The sequence below is a fragment of the Triticum aestivum genome, chromosome 6D (genome assembly GCF_018294505.1).
Source record: "Triticum aestivum cultivar Chinese Spring chromosome 6D, IWGSC CS RefSeq v2.1, whole genome shotgun sequence".
Lineage (NCBI taxonomy): Eukaryota > Viridiplantae > Streptophyta > Magnoliopsida > Poales > Poaceae > Triticum > Triticum aestivum.
Window position 1 is genome coordinate 20,224,456 of NC_057811.1, and position 21,701 is coordinate 20,246,156.

At 46.9% G+C, this 21,701-nt stretch overlaps 1 protein-coding gene across 1 annotated transcript; it reads left to right on the forward strand.

The window, feature by feature from the left end:
* The first annotated feature begins 8,762 nt into the window (after window positions 1-8,762).
* LOC123140839 (uncharacterized) lies at window positions 8,763-9,786 on the forward strand. The gene has a single exon (XM_044560112.1). It carries the CDS (start codon window positions 8,976-8,978, stop codon window positions 9,711-9,713), a length of 738 nt encoding a protein of 245 aa, XP_044416047.1. The 5' UTR covers window positions 8,763-8,975; the 3' UTR covers window positions 9,714-9,786.
* Window positions 9,787-21,701: the final 11,915 nt, after the last annotated feature.

The following is a 21,701-nucleotide window of genomic DNA, read 5'->3' on the forward strand; positions in this document are numbered from 1 at the left end:
AGAACCCCAAACTGAAGTAAAATTTATTGATAGTGGAATTTATTAAATAAACAACACCTGTTGGGCAATGAATATTAGCCGGAGCAGTGAAAAAGTGAGCATCAATCATCCAAGACAAAAACTACGAACATTGAACTATCTTGTAGTTAAAGATTGGACCCATCTTGTTGCATAGGGTAGACCTTGCTTTCACAAGTACTCTATACGGAGCAATGAAGATCAATTTATACATTCTGGCTCCAACATCATGATTGTTTATCTACTCGTTCTTTTATCCTTTGTGTTGTCAATTACACAGCAACACATACTACTGCTCACAAAAGCGACCTTTGAAAGCTGCAAGATCCAAGTCTTCTGAATAGATGAAGAGTAGACGGATGTTGAAGAGCTAAAGACTGTTGTCAAGAGGTTCTTGTACGAGCTTAGGATGCATGCGGAAGTCATTGTTGTGACTATGAAGTCATGGGAATCTCACGTGGAGAGCAATACCAGTGGTGCTCATATAGCTTCCCAAGAGTCCTACACAAGTGCACAACGTAGGATGAGCGCACACCTTTCCGAGATGAAGGAAACCACAGAAAGAGAAGGAGGGCCGCGGATGGTGGATGGGATGCAAAGGTCGATAAATTCCTCTACACAATGTTGAAGTTGAACTCAACGATACCTAGAAACTCCAGGATGGCTGCGGTGGTGTTCGTGAGCCTCCCCCCGCCACTGCTGAATCTCCGTGCGTGCTTACATGGAGTACATGGATCTGCTTATAGAGAACGCCCCATACATGTTGATAGTTAGGGGATACAGAAGAGATGTTGCACATTTTTCACTTGATCAAATATATATACGTACGCCAAGCCCCATAGGGTTGTTGTGCCATCATAGCCGTAGAGATAAATAGGTTTGTGCGAAATCAACCACTCAAGTTGGAAGGCCTCGAAGGGGAATAGAAGAGGCATCGAAAAAAGAAGAGGATGGCTCTCGCGGCTCCAACGGCTCCTAGACGGAGCCGTTGCGGCTGGTCCTGCCCGGCGGGACTCGGCGGAGTGGATGCTGGTGCGGTCGGGCGCGGCGCCGGTGTGTGCCTCGCCCGGCGTGGGGCTGAGCGCCTCGTCGGGCGTGGGAGGCTGGTCCGGCAGCCGCTTTTGGGCGTTGGCTGGTGAGGCCTCGGACGACGAAAATGAGGCGGCGTAGGAAGACGCGGGGTGGTGCGCGGTCGGGCTCCATGCTCGGTGAGTTTCTTCGTGGCCAGGGCGGAGGAGCTTGGGGGCTCGCTCAAGGCTGGCCGGCGGCAGGCATTCGCGCCTGGTGGCTGTGGCCCTCGTCGGCGTGGTGCTCAGGCCCGGGCTCCGCGGAGCGCTGCTCCGGCGGCAGAAACCCGGCGGGGGCTCGCTGGTCTCTCGGTCCCGGACACGGAGGAGGGCCTCCTGCTCGGGGCCGTCCCGCCGTCTCCTGGAGTGGTGGTCGCGCCGGCGATGGAGGTGCTGGCGGCGGCGGCGGATTCGGGGCAGCCAAGCCCTAGGGTTGGGGCGTCAGGGCCGTCTGGTCTGGTGGCCCTGGCGGCTCTCAGGGAGCGAGGCCCAGGCCCTTCTCCGGCTCGGGTCAGGCCCAGGTGGCTGCGGCGAACCAGGTGCGGCTGCAACGGGGGCGGTCCATGACGGTTTGTGCGGATTCTAGCCCACCTGGCCCAAGCCCAGCGGCGCAGGTATATAAGTGGCTCTGGCTGCCCAGAGGAACCCTAGATCCGTCACTAGGGTTTCCAGCCACCAAATCATAGGTGCGTCGCCTCGGTCGCTCCGCCTGCTCTCTCCTCCCCTCTCACCCTCCGCCGCCCCTCGACCGCTCCTTCGCCGAGGTGATCGCGATGGGTTCCAAGGCCGACCGGCGGGCGGGCAAGGGTCCTTTGCCGCCCTTCGACCCTGCTGCGGAGCGCAGCCGCGAGCGAGAGCTGCGGGCGCAGGCCAAGGCGCAAGGTGCAGAGCGCGACGGCGAGGCGGGTGGCTGGGGGCCGCCGCCGCCGTGCTGGCTCAAGGAGCAGGAGCGCAAGAAGCGGAAGGATGAGTACAAGAAGAAGGGGCTCGTGCTCAAGCACAAGGAGGAGATGCATCCGTACTGCGGCGACCGGATCGGCGACCCCTATGCTGCGAAGAAGGAGAAGTACAAGCCCGCGGGGGCGTCGGGCTCCATGCCACTGTCAACGCTGCCTGCGGGCCCGTCCTCCTCCAAGGGCACTGCGGCCGAGCCCATTCCGGTCGAGGAGGCGGACGACCCGAAGTGCTTTAAGTGCAGGCGGGCAGGGCATCTCCAGAACACCTGCAAGTTCAAGCCGCTCTGCGTGGTTTGCTCCCAGGAAGGCCACGCATCCGCCAACTGCCCCTCCCGTGGCAAGCCTCTCCTGCTTCAGACCATGGGCCACGCCCGCCTAGTCCCGATAGCGCACCGTACTATTAGCCGCACCCAAACTGCTTTCATCCGCGGTTGTAACATCCTCGAGGGTACTCTTGCCCTGCAAGAGATCATCCACGAGCTCAAACGCACTAGGGAACCGGCCATCCTTCTTAAGTTAGACTTCGGAAAGGCGTATGATCGAGTTAACTGGAACTTCTTGCGGCAAGTTCTGCTGAGCCGTGGTTTCTCAGCCATGTGGGTCCACCGAGTGATGCAGCTGGTCTCGGGAGGGCCAGACTGCCATTTCGGTTAACGGGGAAGTTGGGAACTTCTTCCGGAGCAGACGGGGACTGCGTCAGGGTGACCCGATGTCCCCGATCTTGTTCAACTTTGTGGTGGATGCCCTTGCGGCTATGCTTCGGAAAGCCACCTCGGTAGGCCACATCAAGGGAGTGGTCGGCCATCTTATTCCAGGGGGGATATCTCACTTGCAGTACGCAGATGACACCCTGCTACTGTTCCAACCAGATACTCACAGTATCGCGACGGTTAAAGCTTTACTGCTGAGTTTTGAGTTGATGTCGGGGCTCAAAATCAACTTCCACAAATGTGAAGTGCTATCTATGGGGTAGATAGTGAGGTGGGACGCCGCATCGCCGACCTCCTCAACTATAAAGTGGGAAATTTCCCCTTCACGTACCTAGGACTGCCCCTAGCGCCACGACGGTTGACAATCGATAATTGGGCACCCCTATATGGCAAAGTGGGGAGGAAAGTGAGCCCCTGGCGCGGCAAGTTCATGTCATCCGCGGCAAGACTTGTCATGTCCAACTCAGGCCTCTCCTTGCTTCCCATGTTTGCCATGGGTTTATTTTTGTTGGCGGAAGGGGTCCATGCCAAAATGGACACGCCGCGAGCCCGCTTCTTTTGGGAAGGAATGGGCCTCAAACGCAAGTACCATATGGTCAAATGGGCTGCGGTTTGCAGGCCAATGTCATTGGGAGGACTAGGCATCACAAATACCAGACTCCAAAACATCGCGTTGATGTGCAAGTGGATCTGGAAGCTATCACAAGGGGCGATCGGCTTATGGGCTGACATCCTTAGGGCGAAATACTTCCCAAACGGGAATTTTTTTCCGAAGGGGAAGCGATGGGCGCCCCTTTCTGGAATGATTTGCGGGCAATCAGACCAGCCTTCGACCAAGGGGCCAAGTTCGTTGTCGGAAACAGCCGGTCTATCCGTTTCTGGCTCGACTTTTGGGTGGGCCCTCGGCCTCTATGGGAGGAATTCCAAGACCTGTATGCAATTGCGGTACTTCCTAATTTACGGGTGGCAGATGCCTTGGCTTCCCCCCCCCCCCCCCCCCCCCCCCCGGCAATTGCCTTTTGCCGCAACCTAAACACCCAAGAGACAGCGAGGCTGGGCGCTTTGTTGGATCTGGTGAAGCATGTTGCCTTGTCTAATGAGCCTGACAGGGTGTCGTGGCATCTAAACGCTTCCGGAAAGTTTTCCGTTAAGTCCTTATACATCAAATTGTGCCAAGGGACGGCACAAAGAGAGGCTAAAGGACTATGGCGCATCCCGCTGAAGATCAAAGTGTTTTTTTGGCAGATGTTCCGTGACCAGCTCCCCAGGTCTATTAACATAGCAAAACGGAACGGTCCGGCGACGGGCCCATGCGCGTTATGTGGGAATCCTGAGAACGCAAACCATGTTTTCTTCCTATGCCTACTTGCTAGATTCTCCTGGAGCGCTGTGCGCGAGTCGGCGGGCGTCCTCTGTGACCTGCGCTCCTCCTCCGAACTTGTAGGGCTTCTTGACTTGGTCCAGGGACAATACAAGCGAGTGATGTGGACTAGTATAGGGGCGATGTTATGGTCCTTATGGCTCACTCGCAATAAACTTACCATTGAGGGCATCCTTCTGTCGCATTACATCATTTACAGATGCTCAATCCTCATGCAGCAGTGAAGTCCGTTGGCAAAGTGGAAGGACTTTGAGATCGTGAAGCACGCGCAAGAACGAATTCACCAAGTGTACGTGGCGGCTAGGGAGCCAGCGATGCCCGCCTAGGATGGGAATGCCCTATTGTTTTGCGAGCGTGCGTGCTCAGATGCTTAGGCCTTGTCCTTGTAACTTGCTCGCTGCCCCAGATTTTTGTATTTTTTTTCAAGCTCCATTGGAAGAGCAAGTGAATGACTATCCGCCTGTTGTTTTTTGAACCCCCCAGACTTCGTTTGTTGTCGTTGCGCCTAGGGCTTTTGTTTTGTGTAACGGTTCGATCGGTTGCTACTCTGCCTGTTCGTGTGGGTTTTATTAATTTAAAGCCGGACGCTTCTAACGTCTTCGTTCTAAAAACAGGTTGAAAGGCCTCCCCACCGCAGCTACATTAGTTGTGACTAGTAGAACGCTGTGCGGTGAAACGGTCTTCTGAGAAAAATAAGATACTACTCACAGAGCTAAAATAAACCAAGAACAATGTTGTCTCAGCTAACACACATCTTTTATTTTGGCAATCAGCTAACACACGTCATATTGTCAAACACAATAATGTTATAGACAACTCAAAAGAAAATATGTTTTTAGTTGGAATGGGTTGTGTATTATTCAGTCGTCTCGGCACGATCCGAGTCCAGGACTTCACGAATACAATCTAGAAGGTACCTGACCCAAATTTTACATAACTTATTCGCACAACCCTCTATACATGAATCTGTTACTCCCCTATCCCTCCTCCACCAGCAACGACCCACCTCTGCTACTATTCTTTTTCTTCCTCTCCTCTCCCCCCGGCCTTTTTATTCATCGAACATGTCACCATCCCTCTAAACCATGCCACCATCACTGGCGCGTACGACCTCCCACACACCGCAGTCGAGTTCGTTAACCCGTTGCCATTCCTCCGACGGTGATGACCCACTACTAATACTATTCTTCTTCTTCCTCCCGCCACTACTTTTATCTTCGTCCACCCTATCGACCCGTCCACCTCTCCCTGCCTAACCATTTACCACCACCATCAGAGTTTAGCAAGTGTCGTCGTGTGTTGCCTCGTCGTCCCCCTTGCCCGAGTCACCGCCTACGCCGTTGGCAATACCTCTAAACTCTGCCACCACCTTAGACGCCCGCGACCTCCCGCACCCCGCACTTGAGTTTATTAACCCCTGATTGTCCTTCACTCTTGATGAAGTGGCAAACCACATCATCTTCACCTAGCAAGGACTTGATTCGTCTGCAGCCACTCCTCCACCAAGTCGTGCATTCATTTAGCTTCACAAACGTAATATACATGTGTCCTTGCCATGTAGTCAGAAACTACAGATTGTCAAAAGGCTTGTTCTTGTACTCATCTTCGACTACAGTATGATCAACCAGAACTTCGACTACTATATCTCACAAAACCTCCACTATAATAAACCATCCTCCATCACTGCTAAGTAATGAAACTGGACGTAGATCAAACAAGGCAAAAGGATAAATTTGCACCATAATCATGCGGCAACACCGCTAAATTAACTAATTAATAGAACACAAAAGAAGAGAGTAGCATGGTACATACCAAATCATTCTGAGAAAACAAATGCATACCCATCTGCATTTAAAATAGAACCTTACCAGATCACACTGTAAAATGCTGATAGCAGATTTTGGACTTGCTTTATGAGAAGTGATGTGGCCATCTGGGATAGAATTCTTTATATTTTTATCTAGACATTGTTGTCTGCACATGCTCACAAGAGAAGTGATCTGCCCATCTGGGATTGAATTCTTTTTACATGCAGACACCATGTATCTTTCTACATAAAAGAAGTCAATGGATAAATACATACGATTGTTACTATGCATACTCTTCATTCACTAATAATTATATACTTATCATGCTCTAGTGGAGAAAATAGTTTTAAATAGCACACTATCACGATGCTATAGTGTTTGAATGGGCATCACGCTTCTTGGTGGAGACATCGTTCAGTAATATTCGAACACCATACATATGTAATGGCATAGTAAAGATATTGTTTTGCCTTATACAAATCATAGTGAAGCCATCAAGGAAAATGGATAAAATATTTAGGCACAACCGCACATCACACCATGTAGATATGCTAATAAGTGGTAACAGGCTGCCGGCAGGTAGAGCAGCGCGGGTCACGGCGGGCGTGCAGGAGCAGCGCACAAAGAAGCACGGCTATGGTTGTTACGTACGTGCGGCGGTTGCATCCTTTTCTTTTTTACATGGGTATTGTTTTTTTTTCCTTAATGTGGGCAATTTGTTTCCTTTTTGAGGTGACTGATTTGTCTGTTTCCTTTTTGACGTGACTGCTTTATTTCTTGATTTAAGACGGCCTCTTAGTTTGTAATTCTATTTTCAGATATTCTTTTATTTTCAGTTAAGATGATTTGATTTGGTACATCATCTGGGGAGATTTGTTGCATTTGAGTGGAGACAATAGAGTCTCAAGCCGAACGATTTAAATAAAAAAACCTGATCGGAGAAGAAAAAATGAATGTGGAAGGTGGAGGGGATAAAACCAACTTTAGACGGGAGGAAAGAAAACCAGCGTGAAGGGTTGGTGGTGGCAGGTGAGGTGAAACTAATCCGCTGAGGCGAAAATAAACCATGGATACTGGCCTACCAACTCACCCTTTATGAATAGAGATGAAACAGCAAAAAAAAAAAAACAAAAGATAAAAAATGAAAAATGAAAATGCATGCACGCGTCAAATGGGCCAGCCAACTTTGATTACAATTGATGTTTTGGTTAGATTATATTTGATTTGAGTATGAGTAGTGGAAGGTAAGGAAAGTTTGGATTTAGTTGGGATTTTCTTAAGATTTAATTTCGATGAGTTAATGCATGACATTGTTTTGGGAAAATGCCGATTTAATTGAGTTAATTCATGCGTCTATGGGCCGGTCCAAATCGGCTGCACATGAGCTGAAAGTCACCTGTAATACGCTCGCAGACATAATGTAGGGTTGGTGAGAGGTGAGACGAGACTACCAACTACACCTTTAGGAGTAGAGATGCACTGGATTTTTATCGGTGGATTTGGAAAGTTATTGCATCGTAAAAGATCGGGCCAAACCAGCGGCAAGTTCGAGGTCGTGCCCTCATCAGACCTCCCCACTATCGACAATGTTTCATATTCTTCAGATTTTAGAGCAAACACACAGATTAATTGAAATTTTATATGGCAATTGTGTGAGTGAGAACAATTTTTTTTTTTTGTCTTTGATGATGAATTGAGTGGTCTGTTGCTTGGTCAAAGAAACATAAGAGCGGTCCATTGTTCCCAGCTTCCGCCAGCAACAAGCCTTAATTTGCTGGTGCTGATCCCACTGGGACTGCAACAGTAGTGGGCACTCTTCGCCTTCCTTCGTCTCCTGAAAGTTACACACACATCATGTCTTTTTTTTTGCGGGTAACAAACACATCATGTCGCCGTCAAATCCACTTATGCTGCTCACATGATTACTTATTTCATCACAAAAATTAGCACATTTGTATTGTTATCCGTATGAACATGTAATATTGTTTTTGGAGAAGAAAATGAAATTCATATCCACACCTAAATTCACGTTAATCACTAAATTTTGAGCATATACCATGGTTCTTCCTAAATAATTTGACGGTTCCTCCTATGAATATCTGAAAACAAAAGCTGGGGATTTCTCGGCATGAAGAGGACATACACTACTTTCCCTATTTATGATTTGATTTGCCTTTGATGTAATTGTTTAGTTTGGTATAGGATGTTAGAATTTACCAGATTAGTACGTGTCTTCCATAAGTGATGCACAAACAGTACACAACAAACAAGCCGAGCGTGTGGCACCGAAGTGGCATCCTAAGGCGGTGCCATTTCAGCGAGATAACGGGATCTTGCATACATGACCTTGGATTCTCGAGTTGTTTCTTCTGTTTGTTTCTGCAGACCACAGTGGAGCTTTCAGTTGATGAGAGATGGAGAATAACTTATTTTTGCCTCCAGCATGATGGCAGTATCCCAGGTTTGTAAGTAAACAGACTATGGATCATAGAACTTTTATAATTTTCAGTAGCTCATGGTACTGAAAATAGTATAGGAATTAGTGACCAGATGATGACCAGTTTCCCGAGAAATAAATTGCTAATATATGACCAGTTAGAGGCGAGGTGATTTAAGGAGCACTGATCTAGTCATGATCTGCATATAAAGATCAGTTCTGCAAGCTAACCACCAATCATTTCTTCAGCTTCTCTCTTTATAGGGCAGGTATTTGGAACGATTTTGGAGGAAACTGTTGACAACGAAACTGCAGAATTAGGGGGATCGTGGGCTTTTCCGTTATATTGGTGTGTACAACGGGCTGTTAGAAGTAGAACCGGGAAATGTGGATCACCAAAACAGATCACAGTTTTTTTTTTTTGAGAGAGAAAAACAGATCACAGTTTATGGAAACCTCTACGTACGAACCACCAAAACAGATCCTATGATGCACGTCTATGATCTGGGCTAATTATACCGCATCGATCGGGACGCGATCGGATCTCGCCCTGGACTGGGCTCCCTCCTAGAGCCAGCCACCCATCGAGGCATCGACCATGGTAGGCGGCGGCGGCGACGACGCCAGGTCGCGGACGCAAGCTGCGAGAGGGCGGCGGCAGACAGCAGCGTCGCTGCCGTTGGATGTGCTGGTGGACATTGCAGCGCGCACCGACCCAGCCACCTTCGTGTCCTGCGCCGCTACGTGCGTGGACATGCGCTGCCGCGTCAAGGAATATATCAGCCTCCGTGCCCCCCTCCGCCTACGGGACGGCGACCACTTCGTGCTCCCCCTCCTGCGAGGCCACCTGATCTACCGGCACCGTGACTGGTCCATGCCAAAGGATGAGTTATTTGTGGTGGACACCACCGCGCCATATGCCACCAAGCTGCGCACCGCCACTGGCGGTGGCATCCCCCTATCGTCACGCGATGGTCTCGTCCTCGCCCGTGTGGGAGTGGCCAAAGAGCTCCGCGTGTGCGACCCGGCCACCGGCAGGAGCCTGACCCTGCCGTCTGAACCGACGTTTCGTTGGGTGTCTGGGATAAATTATGTCTTGATCGTCGGCGACCATGATGAGGGTGTGACTCCCGTTGGTCGGCATTTCCATGTAGTCATGGCATACCTAGATACGTCACAGTACCGCCCTCACCTGAAGCTCTGCACCTACTCGTCGGAGCACAGAGTGTGGGATGCTACACTGAGATTCAGGTCCCTAGCCTGCAAGGCAGCCGCTTGCAGGGACGCCTCAACAAGCCTCTGGTTGTCGGGGGCGCTGTGCACTGGTTTTGCCTGACCGACACCGGTACCTATGTCCTGAAGCTCAATGTCAGAGCGGTAAAGGTGATGGTGACAAAGCTCCCAAAGAGCTTCCCGCACAATGGGCGGCACCCAAAACTTCTGGCAACATCATCGACGGATGGGAATGTGCTCTTGCTCGTCGCTCGTGAGGTGGTTATTCTCGGTCCAATACATGACCGAGAATAATATCCCCTATGAGATGAGTTTGACAGCTTGGGTTCCAACATTCAGTAGCCCTTTATGATTAATTTGTCCCATTTCCGATTCCAGTCTCAACTTCATCAAGAACTATAGAAGCATACATCTATGAATATGTTGGGAAAAATAATTTAATTTCACAAATTATATTCGCCCCTTCATGATAAAATTGTGTCCCATCATAATCATAGCTTATGGTTCTGCTAGTTTTCTCTCTGCTTGTGCAGGTATTTTGTTTTCTTTCATGTGAATTGAGATGCCCTCCAATTTTCCTTTGAACTACAACATGCTGAAAGATTCATGAAAATGGATGATGTAGACACGTCAAGATTTTGCATAATTCCTAGACGACAGGTTCTGTGACTGGTTGGATGATGCCGCAGCCTAGGAAGGTAAAGGCCTGACCGCCAGCTGCCGCCATAAGTCGCTGCTCGTGAAGACCTCCAGGTATGAAGCAAGCATACTTCATTTGCTGATTCTGGCGGTAATGTTGTGATCTTCATATGGTTATTTATCAAGCTGGTGTTGGTTTATGATGACAATTCCATGTTTAATTCTATGATTCGGTTGGTTTATGGTAAGGAAGTGATGATTCATTATTTCTTAGATACACATATTTCGCTGTCAACATCAGGATCAAGTATATGCCTAACCCACCCATTGGGTCAGAATATATCATTGGGCTGCAACCTTAAGTTATGGCTTCAGATGAAATTTTTTTGTGTACCGTAAAATCATATATATATTTGATATGGTGAATCCTCCTTTGTTTTCAAAAGAAATGGCATTTGCGTTTGTGTGGTTCAAAGTAACGGAGCAGAGCGAATATAATGCTTCTGGAACCTGCCATTGCCCCCTTATAAAGTCTCTTAATACCAGTTTCTGATGGCACCGAAATATTATTTGTTTTGTTTTCTTAGCATGGACATCACATTCTGTTATATCATTGTTCTCTGAACTACAGCGCAAAACATAAATTGAGCCCACAAAGGTATAGAACATCAAGTTGTCAACTAAGAGCGGGAAGATGTGTAACCTTGTTATCATGTTGACAACAATATTTTCTTTGTCTTAAAACAATATCGTTCCATCAATCTTCCTATTTCATAAATATAATCATTGCGTAATTTTTTACTACCTAGATTTTAGCTTTGAAACTCAAGTACTTGTTTTTTCTTCCTGTCGCTTGGCGGATCGTATATATTTTCTGGAATGCTAGTGGATCATAACGCTCATGTGGGTATGCTTGCGCTTATGTAAACATTTGTGATTCAGATATATAACAGTCAAATTTTCCTTTTGTAGGCAAGTTGTCCACGCTAATAGTGGGTAATTTGTGTTTGTGTGGCATTTTTCCTTGTATGATCAGAGTTCTAATGTACTGGAATGCAGATTATAAATTGCAGGTCTGTTTGGGATATGATGACATTTAACATGTAATGGTGTAGCATTTTTGGAAGGAAACACAAGCTAACTATATGGCTGTAACAACCCCCATCCAATTGAAACATGATCTTCTCATATTGAAACTCCAAAACCAGTGATGATCCCTAACCGTGTCGTATTTGGGTGACACATGTTGGTTAATAGGAAAATAAATTTTTGAGGGGCAATACTCTTCGGCGGTCGACCGGCACGAGCGCCCAATCTGCCGATTCAGTACCGTTTGATTAAAATAACACGTCGCTCGATCCCATACCTTATCCCCTCGCACATTCCATGTCGCCTTCCCCCGGAAAAGCGAAGAAGCGAACACAACTTCTCTCGACCACCCCGTAGCGGAAATAAACCCCCAAGCCCGAATGTATCTCTCCATACCTCTCTTCCCTACCGGAGAGGCCCCCAAGCAGTAGCACCATCCGCTCGCAACAACCCCTTGGTCCTCCGCTACAGCAACGCTTGCAGCATGCGCAGCCTGCAGCACCATCACTGGCCTCACGGCATCTCTTGCTCGGCGCACGTCGGCCGTCCTCGCTTCACCCGCACCGCCGCGCTTGTAGAATTGGGTGCCCATTATAGCGTTGCCCAGCAAGGGTCATAGCAACCCTTGATAGTTGGTTGCAGCACATTGTGGTGCCCACCATTGCAATCCCGGTGGTTGGTTCCAGTATCCCGGATTACCCACCTCTCAGACACTGACAGCGGGCCCCTGACATGTTGGCGGCCACACGTGCACGGGATACGGCAGAAAGCACCGCATTGGCGTATTTGCACGACCGCGCAGGTTTGATGACCAGAAACATGTATTTTACAAGTTTATGCACCAAACTGACCATCACGTGAGTTCTATGACTCCCGGTGTATTTACCTCTTTTTAGAAAACATTTCAGTGACAAGCAATTAATGAGTATTCTACTGTTCATATTTATTTTTGTAAAATAATAGGAGGCTATGTTTAATTTCTGAGGTAGCTCATGACGTGTCTGTAAATTAACTAAATAAAAAGCTCTGTAAACTGATCACCAGCATGTATCGCTGGATTATCTGCAAGTGCTTGCCTGCAATGTGATTCTAGTGACAGTCACCACTGCTTTTATTGGAAAAGATGGCATTTTGTTCTTGGTTGATTATGGAGATCAAAATCAAATTGCTGAGATCTGCAAGGAACTGCTTGAGCTTGAGGCTGCATAACAAAGGTGGTCTCGATGGATTAGTCCAGTTCGCCGTGGGAGTACTCCGGGCTAGTATCACCCAGCTTCATTTGCTCCTACACTATCCATATCCCATACTTCTACATGGCATTAAATTCTAGCTAGCGCTTCATGCAGTTTGTAGGTGGATTGGACCGCAACAGTCATGATGTGCTTGTTTCTGGAGATCCAAGGCAGGACAAAGGCATCCGTGTCCGTTCCCGTCGGGGCGGGAGCAGCAACATCTGCAACAGCAAAGGGTCCACTCGGTTCATCACCTGTGAACAATTTTTTGTTCTGAATTATTCCTGGGTGAGTAAGGTAGGATGCATTTGATATTGGTGCTGAAGCTGAATGCAAGTTAAAGATGCAGAGTTCAGTTAGGTGTCGTTCTCTACAAGTACACGCACGTACGCAAAACAAGAGCAGGGCATGTCAGATTCTGGAAAGGAATGCATGCTTCAGACATACTTCCTCCGTTCCTAAATATAAGTCTTTTGAGAGATTCCAATATGGACTACATACGAAGCAAAATGAGTGAATCTACAATCTAAACTATGTCTATATACATCTGTGTGTAGTCAATATTGAAATCTCTAGAAAGACTTATATTTAGGAATAAAGGGAGCATTATAATAAAATACGTACTACTAGTAGATTGAATGATTCATGCTTGGAACATCAGGGCTTTAATAAGAGAAATGGATGGCCTCCAAATTCAGTACATGCAGTTCCTTCACTACTTCACACTGCCAATTACCATTATTGCTAGCTGCGGTAGCAACCAAAGAACCCACTAGAGAAGAACACCAACAAATTCCTACTGGAAACGGAAGTTCTGTTACAAAACCTTTCTTCTTTGTAAAAATGATATTCCATAGTATAGATCATATTTTGCCTCACCAATCTAGCTTGAAAAGTGGAAGAAATCTGGAGCCTTAACAACTGACCTGAATATGGAATTGTGCTCCATATGGATCGCCTATAGATGCTGTAAATGATTATCAAAATACACACTTGCAACTCAAATATTTTTATAGTGTTGCTGCTATTTCTCAATAACCTCCATCCGGAATCCTTTTGTTTCTACTTGGAACAGAAATGCCATGTGAAGAACAATGACACGCGGAAGTTTGTGGGTGGTATTAGTGTCTGCAACAAGGTTGCCATAAAAGAATAGCGGTGAGCTGCATTTCCCCTTTGCTGGTAGTCCTGAATTAGATAGTGGAGAACCAACATTTTCTGCTGATACATCTTACTCGAGCAGGATCTCAGATTGATAGGTTTTGTTCAGTTCAGTTATTCAGAGACTACACAAAGTGGATGGCAGGAGTATTGAACAAAATAATTTCTACGGTAAAACCATTATCACTGATGATTCAGAACATGATCCCAAACCTGCTACTACAATTCATAGACAATATCACTCTAGGAGACATATTATGCCCGCAACAACTATATTATGCAACTCCTAAATTGTACAGATACGTGTGTAGCACTTGAACTTGTTAAGTAGCGATGAGTGCCTTGCAATCTGGTGTTTGCTTGTTACGCATGCTATTTTGCAGAATGGGCTTTTGTTGTTCACTAGTGCTGAACCGGTTTCAGTTAGCTGGTTCATTAAGGAGCCGGTACCAACCTTTGCATAGGCCCTTGTGAAGGATGAGAAAGCATCAGTAAGCCCTGGTAAGAGAATGAGGCCTTGATGCACTCAGTAGTACGAAACATATAACTCTACAAGTGTGATTCAGTGTCGCATTAGCAAATTGATTCCGGATTTATGATTGTTTCTGCTACAGGACTAAGTGAAACTACAACTTGATTTTCATAGCTGACTGCTCTGGTAAATAAATGGGGAAATGATGTTGTATGATGGGACTTGGAACAAGCAGCTAGGTGGACAGACATGTAAATTTTATAATAACAAACACAACAGAGGATGCTACTACCCAGACTTTAATCTGCTGATTGTGATCTCAAGACTTGACTCAAGACTGAGTAAACAAGCAAGGTCAGACTTTAATTTGCTACTGCCCAGACTTCAATTCGCACCGTTGAGACCCATTACTGCACCAGCCAAGCTGAAAGAAAACGAAGGATGCAGATGTTGCTGTTCCTTGCAACTTTGCAAGCAAGGTAAGCTGGCATCAAAGATTCTGCAAATAGAATGGCAACTTCAATTAAGGAATACACGATGAATAGGGCACACACTTCAGTGAGAGAGATTACCTCCAACTTTCTCCTCTTCTATGGAAATTCCGGGATTACTGGCAAGAAAACAGGGAGACTCCCGTTATTTCCATTGCTATCTGCTTTTAAATAGTTTCATAAGCAAGGAAAGAGTAGTACTTCACATGGATCAGCTATGTTGCTGTATATCATACCAGCCATGGTGCACCTGCAAGTAAGTGTTACCTTAAAATATCGAAGGCGGAGTTCCACCGCCCATCCACACCCCACACAACAACACAAAAAACAAGAAAGGGAAAAAGGTGAAACGACAATTAAAACAAATACCATGAGCACCCACCCTGACCCCCCGAAATAAGAAATAAAATCAAATTAAACGCACACATATTTTTTGTTTTTTTATAAATAAATTAGTAAGAAACAAAGCAATAAATCATACACACATTTTTTTTTAATTTTGGAGTTTCTTCTTATTTTTAGGAGACTCATGCTGATTGTTTTCTTGGTAGCTTTGATAATTTTTGGAGGAGTTTATAAAGATTCAAAAGATTACTACAAGGATTCTTACCAAGAAGAGGCGTTGTACAAGGTGGACTGTTAAGAATAAATAAGTTTTTTGTCAATTAAGCTAATTAGGATTAAGTGAGCTATCAGATAGGTTGATTGGTTCTCAAGAAATCATGTACTTCCTTGGCTCTCAAGGAAACTATGTAATTGCTTGGACTCAAGTAAATATGTACGTACTTGGCTTCCAAACAGCATTCATACTTCTGCCCGGGTATAAATACCTCATTTCTATCATCTTTTATTCATTAATCTCTCTCGTTCTTTACTTTTCACGTTGAACAAGCTTGATAGTGTTGATCAAGAGAGGACGATGGACTGGAAACCTGTGGTGATGATGATGGCAGTGGTGATCATGTACGCGGTGTTGAATGTGATGACGAAGATAGCTTTCAACGAAGGGATGCACACCACCATGTTCATCCACTAGTACAAAACAGGGATTACGTCACAGGGCAATATTCACATTAGTCCCGGTTCAGTCACAAACCGGGACTAATGTGAGCATTGGTCCCGGTTCGTGCGGCTAAGGCATTAGTCCCGGTTCACCTGGGCCCTTTAGTTCCGGTTGGTGCCACGAACCGGGACTAAAGGGTGCGATGCCCATTAGTACCGGTTGGTGGCACCAATCGGGACTTAAGGTTAGTCCGGGACCAAAGGACATGTGCTGCCCGCGTCGCGGCCAAAGTTTAGTCCCACCTCGCTAGTTGAGAGAGCTCGGGAGTGGTTTATAAGCGCTGCTGCGCCCACCCTCTCGAGCTCCTCTCAATTGCAGGCTTTCGGGCCTAACCGTACACTGTGTGCCTGTCGGCCTACTGGGCCACCTGCGGGCCTGAATCCTGGCCCATGGTTGGGTTTCTAGTCGTATTCAGGCCGTGGTGGCCCAGTAGATGGCACTTTTTTTCTTTGTTGCTTTATTTATTTTATTTTGTTTCTACTTACAACAAAATACTTACTGTTGCTATTTTTATTTATTTTATTAAATTTTATTTTTTAATTCTTTTTGCTTTTAGGTCACAAAAATTATAAACTTTTTGTTAGTGCCATTAGTTTTCAAATTTGAATTCTTTGATTTTGTTATTACTGTGTTTTATGATTCTATTCAAAAACAGATTTTGTTATTTTAGTTTCTAACAAAAAATCTTTATGATAATGCCTTTTGCTATTAAAATGTCTAACAAAAACATTCTTTATGAAAATTCTTTTTGCTATTAAAGGGCCCATCAAACTCTACCCCCCCTGTGGACCGCCTTTTCAGTTTTAGAAAAAACAAAAGAAAATGATGGAAATGTCAAAAAAATAAAAAAAATAAGTTTCCCATGTGATATGTGGTATAGTTGTTGGGAAAATTAACAAATATGAATTTCGACTTTATTTGCAAAATCTCTCTGGAATTTCTTAAAATGGGCATAACTTTTGCATACAAACTAGGATGAAATTTTTTTATATGAAAAATCATCTACTCAAAAAGTTACATCCGAATTTAACCGGGGGAACCCCGTTAAACATTTTCAAAATCCTCAAAAACCTAACAGAAAAAAAGATACGGGGCTTTTAAGATCTGGAGAGGCAAAAAAATTGAAAAAAAATTCAAATTATGGTCAAACTGTGGTCAAACTAATTATTCTAGAATATTAGTGTTACTAAATAATTATTTCAGTTTTTTTGAATTTTGGTCAAATCTGGTCAAACAGTGGTCAAACAGTGGTCAAACAATGGTCAAACTAATTATTCCAGAAATATTATTGTTACTAAATAATTATTGTTTTTTAAAACAATAGTTTCAAAATCAAACAGTGAAATGTGTCACTTCATGCTCAAGCTAAATTCCTGAGGGTTAATAGAATTGACATCTTACTATTGTCAGGAAAACAACAAGTGCAGACTTGGAAACGATGGAGAATAGAACCCGGAAGTTAAGCGTGTTCAGGTTGGAGTAGTGAGAGCATGGGTGACCGTCCGGGAAGTTAGATAGATGATTTGGAATGATGAGGGGTGATTAGCGTTTAGAGGATAAATTGAGCAGTGATGAGGGGTGGTGATTAGAGATTAGAGGTTAAAATAATTCAGAAATTTGAAAATAAAAAAAAATTCGCAAAAAAAATTTCAAAAAAAAATATAATAAAATTTCCAGGCTGCGTCCACGTGGACGGCCTTTAGTCCCGGTTCGTGTAAGAACCGGGACTAAAGGAGGGAGGCATTAACGACCCTTTAGTCCCGGTTCAAAAACCGGGACTAAAGGCCCTTACCAACCGGGACAAAAGCCCCCTTTTCTACTAGTGATCGTCGTCCGCCTGCTCGTCGCCGCGCTCTTCCTCTCCCCAATCGCATACTTCAAAGAGAGGTTTGAATCAGCACTAACCATTATCTTTACTGTTTTAGTTGTTTCCCTATTGTTTGGCCCATATTCATCACTAATGAAGAGTCATGAGGTAAGGCAAGTTTTTATTGTATTTTATTTTTAGTAAAATGAAAATTCATGACCCCAATTTCTGTCCTAATTTAGCTAATTTATTTATATGCTTTCCATGTATATATGTAGGAAGAGTAGACCTAAGCTGACCATCGAGATCTTCGGCTACCTCTTCTTGAGTGCTTTGCTTGGGTAATTAATCTCTTTTAATTAATTGTATTAGGTCTTTTCTGATATATTTTAACTTTATTTTTTCATGCATTATACTATAAATAACAAGTGTTGACCAGTATTAAATAATTAAATTTTCTTTAATTTTATTTGCTAATCGATGCATGCATGGCAACGACAGAGCCTCACTGCTCCAGTGGCTGTTCTTCCTGGGCTTGCGGTACACAACAGCCACGTTCGCGAGCGCCTTCAACAATACGACCCCCATGTTCACATTCCTCCTCACACCCGCCTTCAAAATTGAGAAGATTAATGTGGCTAGCCGCTCGGGCGCTGCCAAGCTCACAGGCACGGCTGTGGGGCTGGCCGGAGCAATGGTGCTTGCACTCTACCAAGGCCCAACCCTGATTGGCGCACCAGCAGAACACCTAGCCACCGCTGCCGCCCATAGCGGTGCACGAAGGTGGGTGATGGGCTTAGCAGCGCTGTTGGGCTTCCCAACAAGCTGGTCAATGTGGTTCATCCTGCAGTCCAAGATTGGGACAAAGTATCCGGCACTCTACTCCAGCACGCCATGGATGTTCCTCCTTAGCTTTGTCCAGATGGCTGTCGTAGGTGCCGCAACCGAGAAGATGACCTTGCAGGTATGGGTCCCAGGTGTTAGAGTAGTCATTATGGTATACGACTTCTAGTCCAAGTCAGTTTTGTACCCCTACCCCAAATCGGTTTGTACCCTCTTATATACTTTTGTATGCCGCACCAAATCATCAATAAGCAACAGTTTTATTCAGCTTTCATGGTATCAGATACCGGTTCCAGGTTTAGGTATGGCTCCGCCAACGCCACCGCCGCCGCCGCCGCCGCCGCCCGGCTACTTCGAGCGCCGGGCCGCACTCATCGCCAAGGCTGCCAACGCCGCGGCCGCTTCTCTCTCGGCCCTCACCATAGCTTCACAAAACTACCCTGCACCCATCCTCGCCGCACCAATATCTCTTGCTGACACAATCTCCGACGTCAGCCCCTACATGCCCATAGTTCTTGACCTCGCCGCCCACAACTACTACCATTGGAGACATCTCTTCGATCTCCACCTCGGCCGCTGCAACCTGCGCTCGCATGTCTCCGCCAACTGTCTTCCCCGCCCCGACGATCCGCAATGGTTGAAAGACGATCTCGCGATCGTCCAGTGGTTCTACACCCGCATCACCACCGAGATCTTCAACATGCTCGATCACGACGGCGCCACCGCTGCCAACATCTGGCACTCCCTCCGTCAGCTCTTCCAAAGCAACACCGACGCTCGGAAAAACGCTCTCCACACCGAGCTTCGCAATATGGTGCAAGGAGACGCCCCGGTGAACCTGTTCTGCCAGCGCGTTAAGACCATTGGCGATGAGCTCCGCGAACTCGGCGATACAGTTAGCGACTCACAGCTAATCAATATCGTCGTCGTCGGCCTCAGCGAAGACTTTGACAAGCAAGCCTCGTTCATACCGATGATACGGCCCCCTCCTACCTTCGCTGAAGTACGTTCCTTGCTACAACTCGTGGCGGAAACACAAGCTCGCAAGGACTCTCGCCCCAAGGTCTTTCATGCTGCGGCTCGTCCTCCTCGGTCGTCTACACCAGCGCCGCCTTCCAGGCCGGCTCCTGCCGCCGGGCCGTCCGCATCGTCATCTGTTGAACCGCCCCCAGGCTGGCGTCCTAGTCCGAACTACCGCGGCAAAAACCCTATCTACAGGCCGCCGCCGACTCGTTCGGTTCCGCCTACGACATCACTAGCACCGAGTCCTGCACCACCCATCAGCGCTCCATCTGCGGTTGCATGGCGGCCTCCTCATGATCCTTGGACGGGGCTTGTTCAAGCATGGCCCATGCCCTGGTCCGCTCCGTCCACCCTCGGTGCTCCGCCAGCATACTCAGGTGCCTGGCAACCCGGCCTTCGGTCGCCTACTGGTGCTCCCGGGGTTCTCAACCCCCGACAGCCGGCCAATGCCTATCACGCCGCCCCGACGTATGCTCCTTATGGTCATTACAGCACCGACGGCGGCGCCTACTACACACCTCAGCCGGCCCTGCTCCCGACGCCACCCCCACCACAGCCGGCCAATGCCTACTACACTCCCCAGCCGGCCCTACTGCCTTCACCATCGTATCTGCCGGCACTGCTTCCGACGCCACCCTCACCTGCGACGCCGAGCTGGGATCAAGCTGCCTTTCTCCAGGCCATGAATAACTTTGCTGCACAAGGAAACTCAGGTACGGATTGGATCTTTGATTCAGGGGCCTCTAGTCATATGTCTGCATCTAGTAATTGGTTATCTTCTTGCACTAAATCTCCTTTCCCTTCCATTATCCTTGGAGATGGATCATCTATTCCTATATATTGTGTTGGTCAGGCTCAACTTCCCTCTTCCACCAAACCTCTTTTACTTCGCGATGTTCTAGTTGCACCCGCCCTCATTAAAAATCTTATCTCTGTTCGCCAATTTACTTGCGACAATCTAGTTTCGGCTGAATTTGACCCTTTTGGTCTATCTGTGAAGGATTACCTGACCAAGGCCGAGATCGCTCGCTTCAATAGCTCCGGTGATCTTTATTCTCTTAATGGAGTTCCTGCCGCCACCCCTCCAACATCCATGCTGGCCTCCGTCGATTTTTGGCATCGTCACTTGGGCCATCCCAACCCCGCCGTCTTAGCTTCTATGCTTAGTGAATTTACCATACCATGTAATAGGGACTCTCATAATTCTGTGTTTTGCGAGTCTTGTCAATTAGGCAAGCATGTGCGTCTTCCCTTTAGTTCCTCTAGTTCTTGTAGCACTTATCCCTTTGAATTAATACATTGTGATTTATGGACCTCTCCCATTGCAAGTGTTTCGGGTTTTAAATACTACCTTGTTATCCTAGATGATTTCACCCACTTTGTCTGGACTTTTCCTCTACGCAACAAATCCGAGGTCCATTCTCTTTTCCTTAATTTTCAACGCTATGTGTCTGTTCACTTCTTCCTCCCAATTCGCTTTATCCAATGTGACAATGGTCGCGAGTTTGATAACATTAAAAATCATACTTTCTTCTTACAACATGGAATCCTGCTTAGGTTCTCATGTCCCTACACCTCCCCTCAAAATGGTAAAGCAGAACGCTCTCTTCGCACCCTCAATGATATAGTTCGCACTCTCCTCATTCAATCATCTATGCCTCCCAAGTTTTGGGCTGAAGCCCTACACATGGCCACCTTCCTTCTAAATATTCGACCTTCTAAAACTAAACCCAACACTACTCCCTATTATTCCCTCTTTCTTTCCCACCCCGACTACTCCGCGGTTCGTGTTTTCGGCTGTCTCTGTTTTCCCAATTCCTACGCCACTTCTGCAAATAAATTGTCACCACGCTCTATCCCATGTGCTTTTCTCGGCTTCTCTGACGAGCATAAAGGCTATCGCTGTCTCGACCTTCACACCGGACACGTTCATGTGTCTCGTCATGTCACGTTTGCTGAGCACATTTTTCCTTTCTCACAACGCACTACTACACCACCCAACACCCCTAGCTCCGCAAACACCCCCTCTCCCCGTCCTTTCCAACTATATACTCCCCTACCTGCCGAACACAACTTATCACCACCACCATTAACACCCACCATAGCCAATCCCAACCATACACTCACCCCACCCGAGACGTCCCCAACACCCCCGACCCCTGCTCCCTCCCCAACACCCCCGGCCCCTCCTCCCACTCCACCACCCAGCCCTGCTCCCACTCCACCACCCAGCCCTACTCCTTCGTCCGACTCTTCCGCTGCGCCGGACTC

Excerpts from the sequence above, each read along its gene's own strand:
- LOC123140839 (XM_044560112.1), top strand. The coding sequence starts at position 8,976 with ATGGTAGGCGGCGGCGGCGACGACGCCAGGTCGCGGACGCAAGCTGCG.